The 16,247-nt window shown below is 52.6% G+C and overlaps 1 protein-coding gene across 24 annotated transcripts in view; it reads left to right on the top strand.

Annotated features, from left to right (window-relative positions):
* Positions 1-16,247, top strand: part of MAPK8IP3 (mitogen-activated protein kinase 8 interacting protein 3) — a 47,668-nt gene that overhangs the window by 23,715 nt on the left and 7,706 nt on the right. For 9 of the 24 annotated variants that reach the window (XM_036226034.1, XM_036226023.1, XM_036226032.1 and 6 more), the window contains 10 exons: positions 3,428-3,674; positions 4,389-4,491; positions 4,748-4,866; positions 5,578-5,655; positions 10,728-10,739; positions 11,669-11,686; positions 12,999-13,056; positions 13,359-13,511; positions 14,429-14,510; positions 15,774-15,904. In XM_036226034.1, the coding sequence (XP_036081927.1) occupies positions 3,428-3,674; positions 4,389-4,491; positions 4,748-4,866; positions 5,578-5,655; positions 10,728-10,739; positions 11,669-11,686; positions 12,999-13,056; positions 13,359-13,511; positions 14,429-14,510; positions 15,774-15,904 (1,001 nt within the window). Of the gene's footprint in view, positions 1-1,219; positions 1,332-3,427; positions 3,675-4,388; positions 4,492-4,747; positions 4,867-5,577; positions 5,656-10,727; positions 10,740-11,668; positions 11,687-12,998; positions 13,057-13,358; positions 13,512-14,428; positions 14,511-15,773; positions 15,905-16,247 lie in introns of those variants that run through there. The other 15 variants (XM_036226026.1, XM_036226040.1, XM_036226031.1 and 12 more) reach the window with 6 other exon arrangements.

Below are 16,247 nucleotides of genomic sequence, written 5' to 3'. Positions count from 1 at the left end.
GTGATCGTGGCCTTCCATTGCTACCTACTAGTCTAGGTTAGACCTGTGTGCATCTATTAGGGCTAAGCTTAGTGACTGTCCTCCAAACACACCCCAAAGTATGAACCATATGGCCAGACTGGACTTCACCCCAGAATGCATTGTGCTTCTGGTGTCCGAGGTTTGCACTGCAATCGGGAGGATCAAAGACCAAGAGGCAGCTTCTCTTTTCTGGGCTGTTCTCATTCACCTGTCCAAGCTAACAGCTGGTTCTCTGAGTTTGAGAAGGCGAAATCAAACTGAAATGGGGGGCCCAGAAAAAGGCAAGGGCGGGAACTTTCCATGGCCTCTCACTGGTTCAGGGGCCTGGCCTCTTGCAGCTGTTTTTGTTCTGTGAGCTCAGCCTGTCTGGTGAAGCAGGCTGTGGCAGGACAGGATATTGACCCCTCACCATGTAAGGATGCCACTCTTAGGAGTGAAGGAGGTGATCCTGGAGCCGGTGGATTTCCCACAGAGACCATTGGAAGATGCCTGCGGGAGGCAAAGTGCCTTGGTCTCTGGGCAGGGCTGGGCTGTGGATGTGGGGCTCAGACGTCCTAGAAGCTTTCTTCCTGCTGTAGTGCCTTGCTGACTGTCCTCCGCCTCTGAATGTCCAGCTTGCCTGCAAGAGGTGGCTGCAGGCTATCAGCTCTGTCAGAAAGTGACCCCACTCGCTTCTGCTCTTGTTCCAGGGAGTGAGCATGTCTCTGTGACATAATGATCAGGCATTCGCCACCAGTTCTCGGCTATCCTGCCAGAGGGGGTTGGGCTAGGAAGAAGGGCAGAGGCCTGTGGGGCTAGACTCACTCTCACTCACACCCAAACTGGGCCTGCAGCTAGGGCCTCCCCAGAAGCTCTTAAAGAAGGAAGCCACGTGAGCCTCAGAAAGGTTTAGGGGCCTCTCTCTCTCACTCCGGGCTCCTCCTGCCCATGTCTGAGCCAGCTTTTCTTCTCACAACAGCTGTTTTCTCTCCCACTAAGTTGTCTAACATAATTTTTTTCTTAATAAATCATAGTGTTTTATGTTTTAGTTCTTAGATGTATTTTATTTGATTTTTACTTTTTTTTAAACAATTACATTTAAGTTTGTTTAATTTCATGTTCTAGGTTTTAAGGTTTTTCTAATTTCTTAATTTTTTGTTTTTGTTTTGTTTTGTTTTGTTTGTTTGTTTTTATATACTGTATTTTCAGTGTTTTAACCAAACAGTTGTGGCTACTCATGGTGAGGGAAGACCGCTAAGAGTTTGGGTTCTTTGCATTTGGAGGTCACTGCTACACGTTGATGTTTAGGAGGTTGAGAGGTTTGCCTTTAGGTAAGTGGTGGCCAGGGGGAGTATCCTGTGGGTAAGTGGTGGCCCATAGGTAACAGAGCTAGGGGAGCTTGGGGGAGGCCTGGTTATGTCGCAGAACTCCCCACCGTGATTACATGGATCAGGGAGGCCCGTGGAAAATCCACAGACATGAGTTTGAGAGTCGCAGACAGACGGGCTGGGGAACATAGCCAGTGAGGAAGGTGGTCCGGAACACGTGTGGTTCTGTGAGGGGTCCTCCCACACGTCCCCTCCTCGGTCTCCCTGGAATTCCCATGCATCCAGTCTCCTGCACCCATCTCTCCTCAAGTGCTAGCACAGGACCAGATGGCAGCAGAGGGTCCCCTCTCCATGGGACACCCGATGCCTGTGATGTGGAGTGACAGCACTTAGGGAGCCATCACAGTTTTCAGTGTACATGGTGCTATGAAAAGGAAAGGATTTTTCCTTCTCACTTTGGCCCTAGGCTGTAGAACCTAAACCCAAACAGAAATGTTCAGACAGAGGGGCTTCTAGGGAGTGAGGGACAGGCTCTTTTGCAGGGCTTCTTGCCTCAGCACACCCACAGTCCAGGGCTTTGGGGCCACCTTATGCACTGTGGAATGTGGAGTGATACCCCTAGCCTCCACTCGCTGCATGCCAAGAGCGTTCAAACCACCACCCGGCGGTGACCACAAATGTCTCCAAACATCATAGGCATCCCCTGGGGATGCTGCCTTCCAGGTCGGGAGCTCTGCCTAGAGAAGGATGTGTAATTTTGAAATTCCTGGTAGAGAAGTCTCAGGAGCCTGTTAAACTAAGCCAGAAATAGCCATCCCAGGGAAAGGCAACATCTTGCCCTGGGCCTGGCCATGATCAGCAGGGTCAGGAAAAGGCGAATCTCAGAAGCCTCCCAACCAGCTCTGGTTCCTTGTCACCTAGAGGCCAGCCCTTCCTGGTTAACAGGTGGGCGTAAGTTCGTCGTGGTGTTCATCCAGCTCTATGTAGAGGGCCAGACACCCCCCTCATCAGCCCCTTCTCCATTAGAAAGTTCCCCCAGTAGTGTGCGCTCTGAGGAAACCGTGTGACCTGGCACCACAAGGTAACTTGGGTAAACCCCATGAGCCACCTGTCAGCGGCACCCCCACCACAGGAGCCTCAGCCCCTCCTGAGGCCATGCTCCTTCTCAGCACCTTGGAAGGGGACAGAGCTCAGGAGAACTGCCTCACACAGGCTGCTGGGAGGCTCCAGGGCACCTGCTTGGGGTGAGTCAGGGGTTATTGATATTAGTTTAATAGAGGAGTGGGGGCTGTTTTCATTGCAATTGTCTGATAGTTCCACTAGGAAAGACTGAAGTATTTATTTGTTTCACGTCCTATGCTTATTCAAGTAAGTGTTCTCTCCATGAGATTCTTAAGTGTTGATTGTACTTTTTAATCTAGATTTTTTTCACTCCTGGAATGTTTCAGGGATGTCCCATTCTGTGGAAGTGAAATTTCAATGTGTTTGTATTTGCGTGCAGCAGACTTTGGTCCACTTGAGTCGTGGGGTTAAGCATTACATGTCCACTGGTCTCTCTATATGGGAGGCCATGACTGGCAGAACTGGGAAGGTTACGCCCCTTCACAGCCTCTGACTGTGGCCAGGGCGGGAAGCAGGACACAGGGGTGGGACAGGTGCCCAGTGCTACACACCAGAGTGACAACTGGGTCCGAAGGCCTCCACCCTGACCCTGTTAGAGCCCTCCATTCACTCGGGGCTGCAACTTGTTTCTGACCATCCACTGGCTGCAAAGGGTTGCCTGCCATATCCATGTAGCTTCATGTCCATCACACGTGGCATCATTGGGGAGCGCGCAAGCTGAAAGCCCCGATCTAAACTATTTAAATAATGTGGCAGCTGCCTCTGGAGAAGTAGAGGCAGTGGCTGGATAAGCCAAGTAACTGGAAAGTAGGGGTCCTCCTGTCCCTTCCAGTCCAGGCACTGTTTTATTGTGGCCAAGTAGCAAAGAAGCCAAGTGAAGAGGCCTCATGCCTCTGCGGTCTGCCTGGCCTCACCTCGAGCTGCAGGGGGCGGTGACTCGCACGATGAGCTTCCCCTCTTCCTATGTTTGGCCCTAGTGTCCACAAGATGAGATGTCTGAGTCGGGCCAGTCCTCAGCGGCTGCCACACCTAGCACCACAGGCACCAAGTCCAACACACCCACGTCCTCCGTCCCCTCGGCCGCAGTCACGCCCCTCAATGAGAGCCTACAGCCCCTGGGGGACTATGGTGCTGGCACCAAGAACAGCAAGCGGACCCGGGAGAAGCGGAACAGCCGCAACATGGAGGTCCAGGTCACACAGGAGATGCGCAACGTCAGCATAGGTACCTCGGCCACTGGCGCGCCCTGGGCTCTGTGAACGGGGGCTCACCTACCCGCCACTGCCACCTGCTCTCCCGCCTTCTTGGCCTTCTCATCCAGAGAGACTTCTCTTCCTCCTACAGATTGTAGTTTTGGTACATGTATTTATTAGGCCACTGAAACACCACAGACTGTGTGGTTTAAACCACAGATGTTTATTTCTTTCAGTCCTGGAGGCCAGAAGTCAGGCATCAAGGGTGTCAGCAGGGCTGGTTTCTCCTGGGGCCTCCCTGGTGTGTAGATGCCATCTCCCCTCTGTGTTCATAACATAGCTGGCCCTCTGTATGTTTGCATCCTAATCCTAATGGGATGGAATCAGGGCCCCCGCCCTAATAGCCTCATTTTATTGTAATCATCTCTTTAAAGCCCTCGTCTCCAAATATAGTCACATTCTGAGGTCCTGGGGGTTAGGGCTTTGACATATGAATGTGAGGGACACAATAGCTTCCTACAGTAGAGCATCGTCATTCAGCAAACACAGTCGGATGAGGTCATAAGAAGGAGGCGCAGTTCCAGAGGATGCCCCCGTCAGCCACCAGTATGGGAAGAGCCCTATCCTGACAGTCTGCCCTCCGGTGGTCTGACAGGGATCTCCAGACAAGGGGTGGGGAGGCAGCCTGAGTTGTGCAGAGAACTACCAGGCGTCGCCCTGACCCCAGTCCCACTGTGTCCCCTAGGCATGGGCAGCAGTGACGAGTGGTCCGATGTTCAAGACATTATCGACTCCACCCCAGAACTGGATATGGGTCGGGAGCCCCGCCTGGACCGCACTGGCAACAGGTACATACTGGGCCCAGGGCCCAGGTCCTGGTGGGCGAGGCGTTCACAGTGGGAGTCGGTCCCTTTGGTGCGGGTGCCCGCGCAGCCTCCACCCGTGGGAGAACATCTGGGGTACTGACCCACCCTCTCCTGCCATGCCCGTACCGCACAAGCAGTGTTGGCATTGAGCACCCGTGGCGGGGATCAGAGGGTCCCCACACAAGGCCTATTGATGCTGCCCACTCACCCTGCCCTTCCCTGCTACTCGTCCTCATAGCCCAACTCAGGGGATCGTCAACAAGGCTTTTGGCATCAACACTGACTCCCTGTACCACGAGCTGTCGACCGCGGGGTCCGAGGTCATCGGGGACGTGGACGAAGGGGCTGACCTACTAGGTAAACACAAGCTGTCCCTTGATCCCAGGGCCCTCGGGCTGTTGGTTTTGTTTGTAATGAAAGCAAAGTCTCTGCTGTGAACTAGGAACTTCTCTTTATAGTTTTATTGAGATATGTTTTACACACCGTAGAATTCAGCCACTTACAGCGTGTGCAGTTCAGCGGGTATGAGTGTGCTCAGAGTTGTGTCCCTATGTAGTTGTAGAACATTTTCTCATCCAGAAAGAAACCCATGTGCATTAGCACTCAGCCCCAGCCCTGTCCAGCCTCTGCTCAGGCAGTCTACTTTCTAGGAGTGTGTTAGAAGGGGGCTATGGCCAGCTCCTCCACTCCGCAAGGAAAATGCCCAGACAAGGGCATTCGCGCCCTCAGCACCTCAGGTCTCCACCAGCTCCCCACGCCGGGGTCTGAGGTGGGTGCAGAGCCGGCCACCCGATGTGGACTCACTCCTGGTTGTCCCTCCCATCCCAGGATGGCCATCAGACGTGTAGAGAGCCTGGTTTTTGCCAGGTGGCTGCTGGTAGCCGGGGGCCTCCTGCACGGTTATCCAGTACAGCAGGTGGGAAGTCAGAAGTGTCACCACAGGAGTCTCTCAGTGGGGTTTAACCTCTTCCTGTCCCCACCCATCTATCCCCCTGGCCCCGACCCCTGGGGATCCCTGCCCCAACCATGTGTCTGGAGCCTGAGTCTTGAGAAACAGCCTTGTTCCAGAAGCCCTGCTGCAGGAAGAGCTCCAGGACCTCAAGGGCTACAGCTCAGCTCTTCCTTCCCACCCAGGCCCCCAGCAAGGTGAGCTTCAAGGACAGAGTGTGGCTGTGTTCTCCGGGGAGCAGTGGTTCTGTTGGTCCCCTCCACACACACAATTCCACCGAAGTGGCTCACGGGGAAGGGGGCTTCTCTGTCCTCATCGCTCAGGAGGGAGCAGCATCTGGAACCAGGGCAGCTGCCTCAGCTGCACACGTGACAAGTCGTAGCACAGGGTGATAGGGATTCTTCCAGATACTTCCAGAGTCTTTGAGGGCTGCCTCTGACATGATGATCCATGTTTTGTCATCTGCTGCCTGAGTAGGCAGAGCCGTTGCTGTCTTGGATTAAAGTTTTTGTTGCTAGTCTTTCTGTGGCTATCACTCCACTGATTAACAGTGATGTTCGCCATGCAGGGACTTGAGGGTGTTTTGGAGCCAGTCTGGGCTCCTTGCTCAGCCCGGCTGTTTGGACAGCGCTGCTCCCAATGGCTTGGCCAGCCCTCCAGCTACAGACATCGGCAGGCCTGGGCCCGCATGGAAGGGTCTGGCTGGCGCTTTTGATCTGGCAGATTGTCACTTTCTTTGCTTTGGGGCCACCTCTTGGTTGTTTTCATAAGCTGATTGTCTTACTTGGGGTAGGGGGACCACCAGGGAGCATCATTGTCTGGGTGTTCAGTACCTTGTGCCTGAGATGGAAGTTTTTTCAGCTAGTTTTTAAATTGTGGTAAAATACACATTAAATTTGCCCATTTTTAAGTGTACAGTTCAATATTGTACTCAGTGGTAAAAAACTGAAGTCTTTCTGTCTAAGATCAGGAACAATATGTCCACTTTTAGCAGTATATATTTTTAATGGAATTTTTCTCATAAGCATTGTAAAAAATGTATTTCAAATATATGGAAACTTGATATTCAAAAAAATATCTAATTGGGGCAGTCACTTTTAATATTTTGACATCCTTCTACTCTTTATATATAACTCAGCTAATACCATATATGTTCTATTTTTAGGTGTTTTTTTAATCTTTGGAAAAATGGTACATGCTTATGATAATATTCAAAAAATATCAAAAATTGCCAAGGAGAGAGTGAAAACCAAGGCACCCTCCCCCATGCCGTGACGAGTGTTTTCGTGTCTCGATGACACCCTCCCAAGTTCCATGGAACATGGAGGACAGGCGTTGTCAGCTCATGCCTATCCTTTTTGGGCGATATTACCATTTCTCTGAACTCCTAATTCCTCTACCTATTTTAACTTTGTTTCCTCTGCGTGACTGTAAGTTACCTAATCATTTTTCTTTCAGTTTAAATACTGCTCTCATGGATACCTGCAAGCATACAACTTTTCCCATATCTCTGATGGTTTCTTTAGGACAAATTTCTAGCCAGTGGGAACCCCAAGGCGAAGGGCGTGGACTCTTGAGGGATGGCTACATGTTGAGTTCCCAGAGGGTACTTGCCTTGGATTTGCATTCACGCCAGTAGAGGTGGGGCCTGGCTGTCACTTCCGGCAGTTGTACCCACTGGGCTGGCTGTGGCTGAGGAAAAGCCGCATATCAGCAGAGTTAGAAGGCGTGGGGGTCAAAACTGTAACATAGTCACGCACACTGAACCCCTGGAGGTGCACCTAACCAGTACATCCGATGGGCCTTTGTTCCGAGGAACTGGAAACCAACCCTTTCCTCATACGGTGACAGAGCATGAGTTGCTGTGCGCTCAGCATTCCTCTGCGATACTTTGCAGGATGGTGGCCATCTTGTTGGAACGAGACCTTGCCCTCGGGTGATGGAGCTTGTGGTGCCTTTCCAGAGCCTAGAGGAAAATGAACGTGTGAAAGTCAGGCAGCCTTGAGGAGCTCAGGAAGGTCAAGGGTTGTCGTCACTTGTTGCTGGAGCACTGACGCCAGGGGGCCTGCTCTGTGTCCAACAGGGTGGAGGGAGGAGCTGGGGTCTACTCTAGTCCCCTCGCCTGAGGGACCCCATCACCAGAGTGTGGCACAGCTAAAGCAAATGCCAGTGATGGGAGTCCCGGTCCCCTGTCACCATGGAGTGAACACCTGACTCTAGGTTCCCTGTGTGGCTGCTAAACCTATAAGAAACTAGGGCAGTGGGTGGCTCTGTCAGTCTTGGTTTTGTGACAGTTTTCACAATAGAAAGATCCTTTAATTCAGAAACACATTAATGTTCTATCTAAGCCGTGAGATGTTTCTTAAGGCAGTTGGTATGGTTGGTGGTGGTATCCCCAAGCTCTAAATGCCTGGACTGGCTGCTCCATGCCTGTCTTGCCATTTGGACTATGGATTCCTTTAGCAAAGAAGAATGGAAAAAGACCTTTGGTAGGCATATGTTGTTATATTTCGTTGAACCTACAACACAACTGATTGTAGGATACACCATTATTGTAGAAATCGCCAAGAAAAAAAATTGCCGCAAATCAAACTATAATATGCCATTGATTCTAAAACCCATTTACAGTTTCACAGATGTTAAGGTATGAAAATATGCGTCTTAGTATTGGCATAACGAGAGAGAGAGGGAATTAATACTTACTGACCAGGTGGCACTAGAAGGTGCCAGGTACTCTACCAGGGAATTTCACAGCAAGCTGGCCCTAAAGAGATGGCATCTTCATTTCACAAATGAGGAAACAGAAGCTCAGAGAAGCTAAGCAACATGCCATGCGTCACTTAGAATCTGAAGCTCTGCACAGGCTGCTTGGACTTTTATGCTCCTCTGCACGAGTTCAGGAGCAGGTCCCACCCACGTAACAACCGGACATAGAAAATGTCTAGAAATAACCCGGATACGTAGACAAACCTATGTGAAGAGTTGGAAACATAATTGAAGAACATAAGAAAGGCCTCACGTAAATAGAGAATTATGACATGTTCTTAGATTTAAAGACTGAGCTAGGTAAATCTGTCAGGTGACGTCAACAGATCGGCCCATTGTTTGTACATGAATTAATTCAGTTCCAGTAAAAAGACCCACACAGTTGGGTTTTTTTCCTGGAACTGTATGAATGGATTCTGAAGGTCATCCAGAAAAGTAAATGTATAAGAATAGCCTAGAAATTTTTGAGAAAAAACAAGTTTGCAGAATGGTCACTCCAGATATCAGCATTTTGTAAAACCATGATGATGATAACAGGCAGGCAGCTCTGGGGCAGCGGTTAACCACTGACTCCGTGAGTGCCTGCCAAAGAGCTGAGGACAGACCTGGAGCCCTGTGGGAGCTCATACATGACAAATGTGGCATTTCAAGTCATTGGGAAATGGGTGGATTATTTAATATGTGTACTGGATTAGTCGAACAGCCACTTGGAGAAAAATGAAGTGTGATCCCAACCCCATACCATACACAAAAGGAGTATCGAGGTGGATTAAAGGTTTAAAAATACATAAAAATACAAGGATGATGGGACTGGAAGAATATTGGAGAGTATTTTCATAATCTGGGTCTCTCTGCATAGTCATAGCCATAGAGGAAAATATTGACATGAAAATCGTGTGTGCATGTATGTGATCTCCATCATTATAATTCAAAGAAGTCAAGTAAAATAGAAAATGGACATATAATAAAATAGGAAATTCACAGAAAATACTAAAACATGAAGAGATGCTCAATTTCAGGAATAATACAGATAAAATTAACAGAAAATAGAGATAACTCTTTTTTATTAAATTATTGACAAAAATGAAGCCGCTCTGGTGGAAGATGACTTGTGCACCTGGTGGAGTGCCACTGGCAGTGTGAGGTGGCAGCTGGAGACTCAAAGCGAGCGGGACCACAGGTTCTCAAACAGGGCCACCTGGCCCACACATGACATTGTGCATTGTGGTATCCTGGGTGGTCATGCCCATAAATGCCCTAAATAGCTACTAAAGGAATGAGAGCCATAGTAAATGATGGGACAGCCCTTATATAGAAATATGACAAAGCATTCAGGGTGACGGAGGGTCTTTGACGTGCACAGTCCCGTGATGGTGTTAGATGAAAGCAGGTTGCCCAAGAAGATAGATAACGTGGCTGCGATGTTGTCTTTTAAAACCCGATGTTTATCTAGAAAGATGTGTTAAGAGGAAGAACATCAGAGGTTAACAGTGGTTGCCTTAGCAAGGAGAAATAAGTGAGGGCCTTTTTGAATTGATGCACTTCTTTATTTGAAGTCCTGCAACAATTTATGTATTTTGTCATTTAAGTCAAGCGACTTTTTATACCGTTGCTTTTCTGTGTGGAATGAACCCGCGGAACAGTACTGTCTCATCAGATTTTCAGCTGGATATCAGAGAGTGGCTTGGACCCATGTGAGGACAGCACATGCCAGCCGCACACACCCCACCTCTACCTCTGCTCTCTAACTCAGTGTTTTCCTCCCTACACAGTGGGGCCATGTGTTCTGGTCACCCCTTTTCCTGAGGTCGTGCCTGTCCTGAAAGACTTGGGCTGGCCAGGAGACCCCACAATGCTAAGTGCACATCTGTCAGCGAGCTCTGCCCCTCTGGGAGTGCCTTTGTGGCTGGACTCCCTTGGTACCCCACCCACATGCAACCACACATATATGTGCACAGCCATGCACCCGCATACATGCACACACACCTATGCACAACTACACCATTACACAGACATACACAACTACTTATTCACACACAACCACGCACATATATCCATCCACAACCACACACATGCACATGTGCACAGCCACTCAATGCACAACCATGTGTACACACACGCATTTACATACACACACACTCAGGCCTTAGCTTGTCAGGTCTGTAGAGGGCTGGCCCTCCTGATGAGTGGGTAATGGGCACGGTGAGCAGGTTTTAGGTCCCCACACCACCCCCCAGTATGCGGGGTGCTCTGGACCACCCCCAGGGACTAAGGGACATTCCATTTTGACTTCCTTCTTCCTTAAGGGTTTCTGCCCTTAGTGGGATTTGTCCCCGCAGGCCTGGTGACATTCGCTCATATTCTTTCATGCCCTTCAACATGGAAATGGCTGATCATTGTTGCTTTTTCTTTAATAAGAATTTCTTTTGTTGGTTTCAGTCACCAATTGACCTTTGTCACTTCCTTTCCCCGTCTCTTTGTGCTTCGCTGGACATGGCCCCAGGAGAGTTCTCAGGTGTGTATCTCTGTCTGAGTGGGGCCCACTCTTCCCCACGGTGAAGTCCAGGTGGAGTGGGGTGGTGCTCCAGGGACACTCCCTGATGCTGTCACACTCCAGTCACTGCTGGCCGTGCAGCCTGTCTCCTCCTGATTCTGTTCCAGGCCACTAAGGCATACGTGCTTTTGCTCACCAGCCTGCCGTTGCTCGGAGTTTATTTTGATTTGCTCCACTAGCCCACTGAAGGTGACCTTGACATCTGAGGGAGAAGCTGTGCCCTGACCTCATCTTCTCAAAGGCTGAGAATTCCCCAGGGCCATTTCTTAAGGTTCTACAGAGCCATTAGAAGCAGAGGACAGTTACCTGGACAAGGCCTGCCAGCCTAGTTCTACAGTATCTTCCCTCTGTCACGTGCACCTCAGAAGTCAGGGGTCCCGTCAGGCCCCTGCCAAGTACAGCTCAGGGGTCCTCTCTCCATGTGGCAGGTGGTGCCAGCTCCTGCTTTCTTGTTTTGCAGCAGGAGGTTCTGAGGCCCCACCCACCCATGTGCAGCCTCTGCAGTGTACAAAGTATGCAAAGGCATGCGGTCCGGGGCACAGCTGTCCCTCCCTGCAGGGACTGCTGCCCTTACCCCATCCCTCACCACCCATGGTTGTGGTGTAAGGTGTCAGTGCATTGCTGTGACCTTCCACCTCACTGCAAGTGCTTTTAGCCTGGTGATCTGTACAACCCCAGGATAAACTTTCTGGAAGGAGTAGCCAGCTCCCTCCCATCCTGCTCTTGCATCCACCCCTAACCCAGCAAGAAGTAGTCCTAAAATACCCCCCACCTGCTGTCCACACAGGGCTTAATGCGCTTGTTTTCTCTCCCTTCCTCTCCCCTGCTCCTTCCTCCCGCCCTGGTTGCCCATCTCCCCGTGGGACCTGGGACCGGGATGGCTCCCATAGTGCGCGATGATTTTTTTGGTAAGGCCAAGGCCCTGTTTCAATATGTGTTTGTCCCATTTCGGGCTTCCTTTGTCTGCCCGACACTTCTCATGTTTCATAAGCTGTCTGCTTTGTTCTGCATGGTGGGGCTGCAGTGGGGTCAGCAGGGATTTCTGGGGTAAGGAGTGGGGGCATCTGCCCCACCTCTCCAGCAGTTTCCCTCAGAGCAGACCCTTGGTGGACTGAAGAGGGGCGGGGCAGCCCCAGCCTCTCTGAGCTCCCATAAGCTCAGGGCAGGCAGGCTGGCCTCTGGGTGCACCCCTGAGCCTGTTTGAGGCAAGCCTGATGCCTGCTGCATCCCATCGAAGGGGGAGGCAGGCCCTGTATGAGGCAAGGAGGTGAGAATGGAGACAGGCAGAACCCTAAGCTGAGCCTGCTGTGTGCATCTTGTCTCATGGTCACAGTGGACCACAGAGGGAAGCGAATAGGAGGGGCTCTCTGAAAGGATTAGATTCAATACTTTGGGGGCTTTGCGACATGCCCGCAGAGAGCTCAGTCTGTGAGGTCCACTCTGGGGCCTGATCACAGAGGAGCGGGTCAGCCTTTTCATGTCCACTCCTTCCTGTGTCTTCTGCTGACCCCACCACCTCAGGCCAGGTCCTACCCGTTCTGCTCCTGTCCCCAGTGGAGGGCTGCACCTGCCATGAGGCCATCCCATCGCCTTGGCCAGGTGTTCTCTGCGTCTCGTGCTATCTTCTCTGTTCCCATCACCACAGCTCTAACCTCCATGCCTTTGGGGTGGGAGCAGCTCTGAAAGGGGTCTGTTTCATGGTGGGCCAGGAAACCACAGGGTGGGGCAAAGGGGTAATGCTAGGATGGGGGGCAGAGATTGAGGTGCCTGGCAGAGACAGTTAAGGGTCACTCAGGCTGGTGCCATCTGGGCCTTGCTGGTACACAGACTTCATGTCTGTACAGAGCTATGGGAACCCAATTCCAAGGTCCAGAATGTAAGCCCAGGGCTCTTGCACCCATCAAGGCAGTGGGAACCTGCTCAATGCCATCCAGAAGCCATTCTGGGACCCCCTTGGGGCTCGCACACAGCAGATCCATCTCTGACTGCATTGCTGGGTGGAGAGTCTGCCTGAAGGCCAGCAGAGGCCTCTCCCATGGTCTACTTGGCCTCCCTTTGCAGCTGGTCTTCCTGCAGGCTGCACCTCTGGCCTTTATCCCCTCTCATCAGCCCTCCCAGGGTGGGTCATCGCCTGGGGAATCTTTGTTATTCTGAGGCAGATGTGGTGACATCAGGGTCTGGCTTTAGCAGGCACGATACCTCCCGCACCTTTCGTTTCAGGAATGGGCAAGGAAGTAGGGAATCTGCTGCTGGAGAACTCACAGCTTCTGGAAACCAAGTAAGAATGCTCTTTAGTACCATGGTTGTTGAGATAACTCTCCACCAGGGCCTCCCTGTGACAACTGTGCCAGCCCAGCCCCAAGGGTGGCCTCCAGAGAGGACCTGGACCCAGACAGCTGAGCTCACCCCTTCTGGGGAGAGGATGGCATGGTCACTGCCTTTAACTGGGGCATGTGATCACCACCTTTTGCCACATTCTGGACCAGGATGTGCTTTCTCAGATACGCAGTGAGGGCAGACCCCTCTGAGACCCCCATCACATAATGTACACGGAACTCTGATCTTTCTGCCTTTCCAAAGAAATGCTCTGAACGTGGTGAAGAATGACCTTATCGCCAAAGTGGACCAACTGTCAGGGGAGCAGGAGGTGCTGAAGGGGGACTTGGAAGCAGCCAGGCAGGCCAAACTAAGGCTGGAGAGCCGCATCAAGGACCTGGAGGAGGAGCTCAGGAGGTGAGCGGGGCTGGGAGCTGGCAGTAGGGTGGGGCTCCCAGAGGAGGCAGGGTCGTCTGTCATGGAGGGACAGATCCCCACCCCCAGCTCCCTCCATTTGGGGGTTGGGGTGGGTTCTGGCATCTCTTCTGCCAGCCATACCCAGATAGGTCATTCCCTCCCAAAGTGGCCCACTTTGCATGCTCACCTCTCAGCCTCCCATTCTCTCTTAATTGTATCTCCTGTTTGACTTCACCCACCCAGCTTCTGTGTTATCCGCCAGCCCCTCCCCATTCTCTTGGGTGCTCTATCCTTGGTGGCCTAGCTGGGCCTTCCTGCTGCTCTCACACCATTACAGTTCATTCAGGAGGAGGGAGGGGAGGATTGAGGGCTGCCTGCCCTTGGTATCCCACGTTCCCCTCTGCTCCCCACCCCTGGATCAGCCAAGGTTCGGCCATGCAGCCTGGTTGAGAAGCTCCGGGGTCTCCTCCCCCACAGTCTGCTTTTCCCTGTATCCTTTCTCTTCCAGCCTGATTCTCACCCCATTCTCCTGGAGTGGTAAATGGGAAAGGGGAGGTGTGAGAGGAGGGCCCCAGGCAGGTGGCACCTGTCCTCGTGGAAGTGGGAGCCAGATCTGCTCTGGGCTTGCCTGAAGCCAGAGCTTCTCATGCTTGGGAGTAGCTGGCTCTGCCTTCTCAACATTGCTTGACCACTGAGGGGAAGTCCTGTTCCTTTGCTGTAGCAGCCAGGACGGATGTCTGGGCTTCAGGGCTTACGTGAGGAGGGGTTCAGAGCCACCCATACCCAGGTCACTGGCAGTAATGCTCAGAGCCTAGAACCTGAAGGGAAAGCCCTGAACTTGACTGAGAGGCGAGATAGCCTCTGGGCCAGCACCCAGCAGGCTCTCACCCTTGCCTGGCTTCCTTCTTGTCCTGCAGAGTGAAGTCGGAGGCTATCACTGCCCGCCGCGAACCCAAAGAAGAGGGGGAGGATGTAAGCAGCTATCTCTGTACAGAATTGGTATATTCCACTATTAACATGTGGGCATGGGGGGTGGCTGTGGGGTGGGACACGCTCATTCTTCTGGGCCTCTGGGCCCCTCTCGCCCCACCTGTGTGACAGTCTCACCCAGAAGCATTCCCCCCGGGATGTCATGAAGTCAGAACCAGCCCTCCTCAGTCCCCGGTCCTAGTAGATGCATTTTGCACAGTCACAAGCGGGGTCTCCCTGCCTTCGCAATGCAGCCGCTACCCCATATGCTCCAACTTGCAGAGCTAGGCACAGAAATAGCATCAGTCAGCACTGTCTCCAGACAGAACAACAGCGAGGCCCTCAGACTGCTCATCTGCCCCACCTTCCCCTTGAGATGCATGGAATGTTCTGAGGAAAACTGGTCCCTCTGCTCCCTGGGCGGAGCCAGGCCTGGGGCTTCACCCCAAGTGAATTTGGACCTTGCCACTCCTTAGCTGTTATTTTGGGGGTCGCATAATGCTTGTGTCAGGATGTGGCTCATGCAGCAGGCTCTCAGGAAACAGTAGCTGCTCCTTTTGCCCATCCCATGCAGCCCCTCACTCCAAATACTCTAGGAGAGAAACAAAGCCGCAGGTGAACTGTGGAGCTCCCCCAGCCCCTTCCCATGTGGCACAGGGAAGATGTGCCTGTTCGGGGCCTCTGCCTGCTTGTGTGGGGTCTGGGCAGCACGTGGTGGGGGCCGCATGGGGAAGGTGCATGCCTCACTCGCCTGGTAGCTCCCCACTGGGCCCCTCGCCCTTTGGCCAGCCTGTGGCTGCCTGGGGCACAACTTTGCAGAAGTAGACTTGGTCTTGGCACCCAACTCACCAATAGTAAACCCCTCACAGATCCACCAGAACCCCCTTGAACGTGGCGACCTCAGGTCCTGCTCACTGGTCCTTTCCTAGAACCTCTCTTCCCGCGGTTCCATCTTGGACCAGTCCTACCTGTTAATGTTGACCAGAGGCATCTGGGATTGCCACGGTGTCCAGGGACTTATAGGAAAAGTCACTGTTGTACCCCTCAAGTATATCCTGTGACCCTCTGGAAAGAAGGTGGCCCTGTCGACAGGTAGACTCCCACGTCTCCTGTCCCCCTGCCCACACCCTCCCCACCCTTTTGCTCGAGGGTCTGTGGGAATCCGCACTTGGATTAGCCCACACCCGGAGACCAGCCTGTGAGGAAGCATGGTGTGACCTGGCCTTTGAGGGCATCAGACTGACCTGCCAGCTGGCCCCTCGCTGGCTGAAAAGCAGCGCCTCTCCCTTGCAGGACAAGATCCCCATGGCACAGCGCCGCCGCTTCACGCGGGTGGAGATGGCCCGCGTGCTCATGGAGCGCAATCAGTACAAGGAGCGGCTGATGGAGCTTCAGGAGGCCGTGCGGTGGACCGAGATGATAAGGTGGGTCCCAACGATGTGTTCCCATCTCCACAAGTGAGCTGTGGTAGCTGTAAGAGGTCCTAGCGATGGAATTGAGGATCACCTGAACCCCACCTCCCTCTCTTCTGAGGGGATTGGAAGGGTGCCGGGCCTCCCTGGCGGGAGCCTGCACAGGGCCAGGAGAGCTGGGCTTCCATTGCAGCCCTGGCCTGGCAAGCAGATGCCCCCCGGCTAGAGCAGGGCTGGGGCACGCTGGGGCTGGTGTGCCAAGGCCCCTCTGTTCTGAGTGACCTGCCCAGGAGCTTCTCTTCTCTGATGCTCCATTCCCAGTGAGTCCAGGTCAGGGGTCCCCTGCAAGGGAGGC

The sequence above is a fragment of the Rousettus aegyptiacus genome, unplaced genomic scaffold (genome assembly GCF_014176215.1).
Source record: "Rousettus aegyptiacus isolate mRouAeg1 unplaced genomic scaffold, mRouAeg1.p scaffold_m13_p_8, whole genome shotgun sequence".
Taxonomy (NCBI): Eukaryota; Metazoa; Chordata; class Mammalia; order Chiroptera; family Pteropodidae; genus Rousettus; species Rousettus aegyptiacus.
Note: the sequence above shows the minus strand (reverse complement) of the source record. Positions and strands in the feature narration are given on the sequence as shown.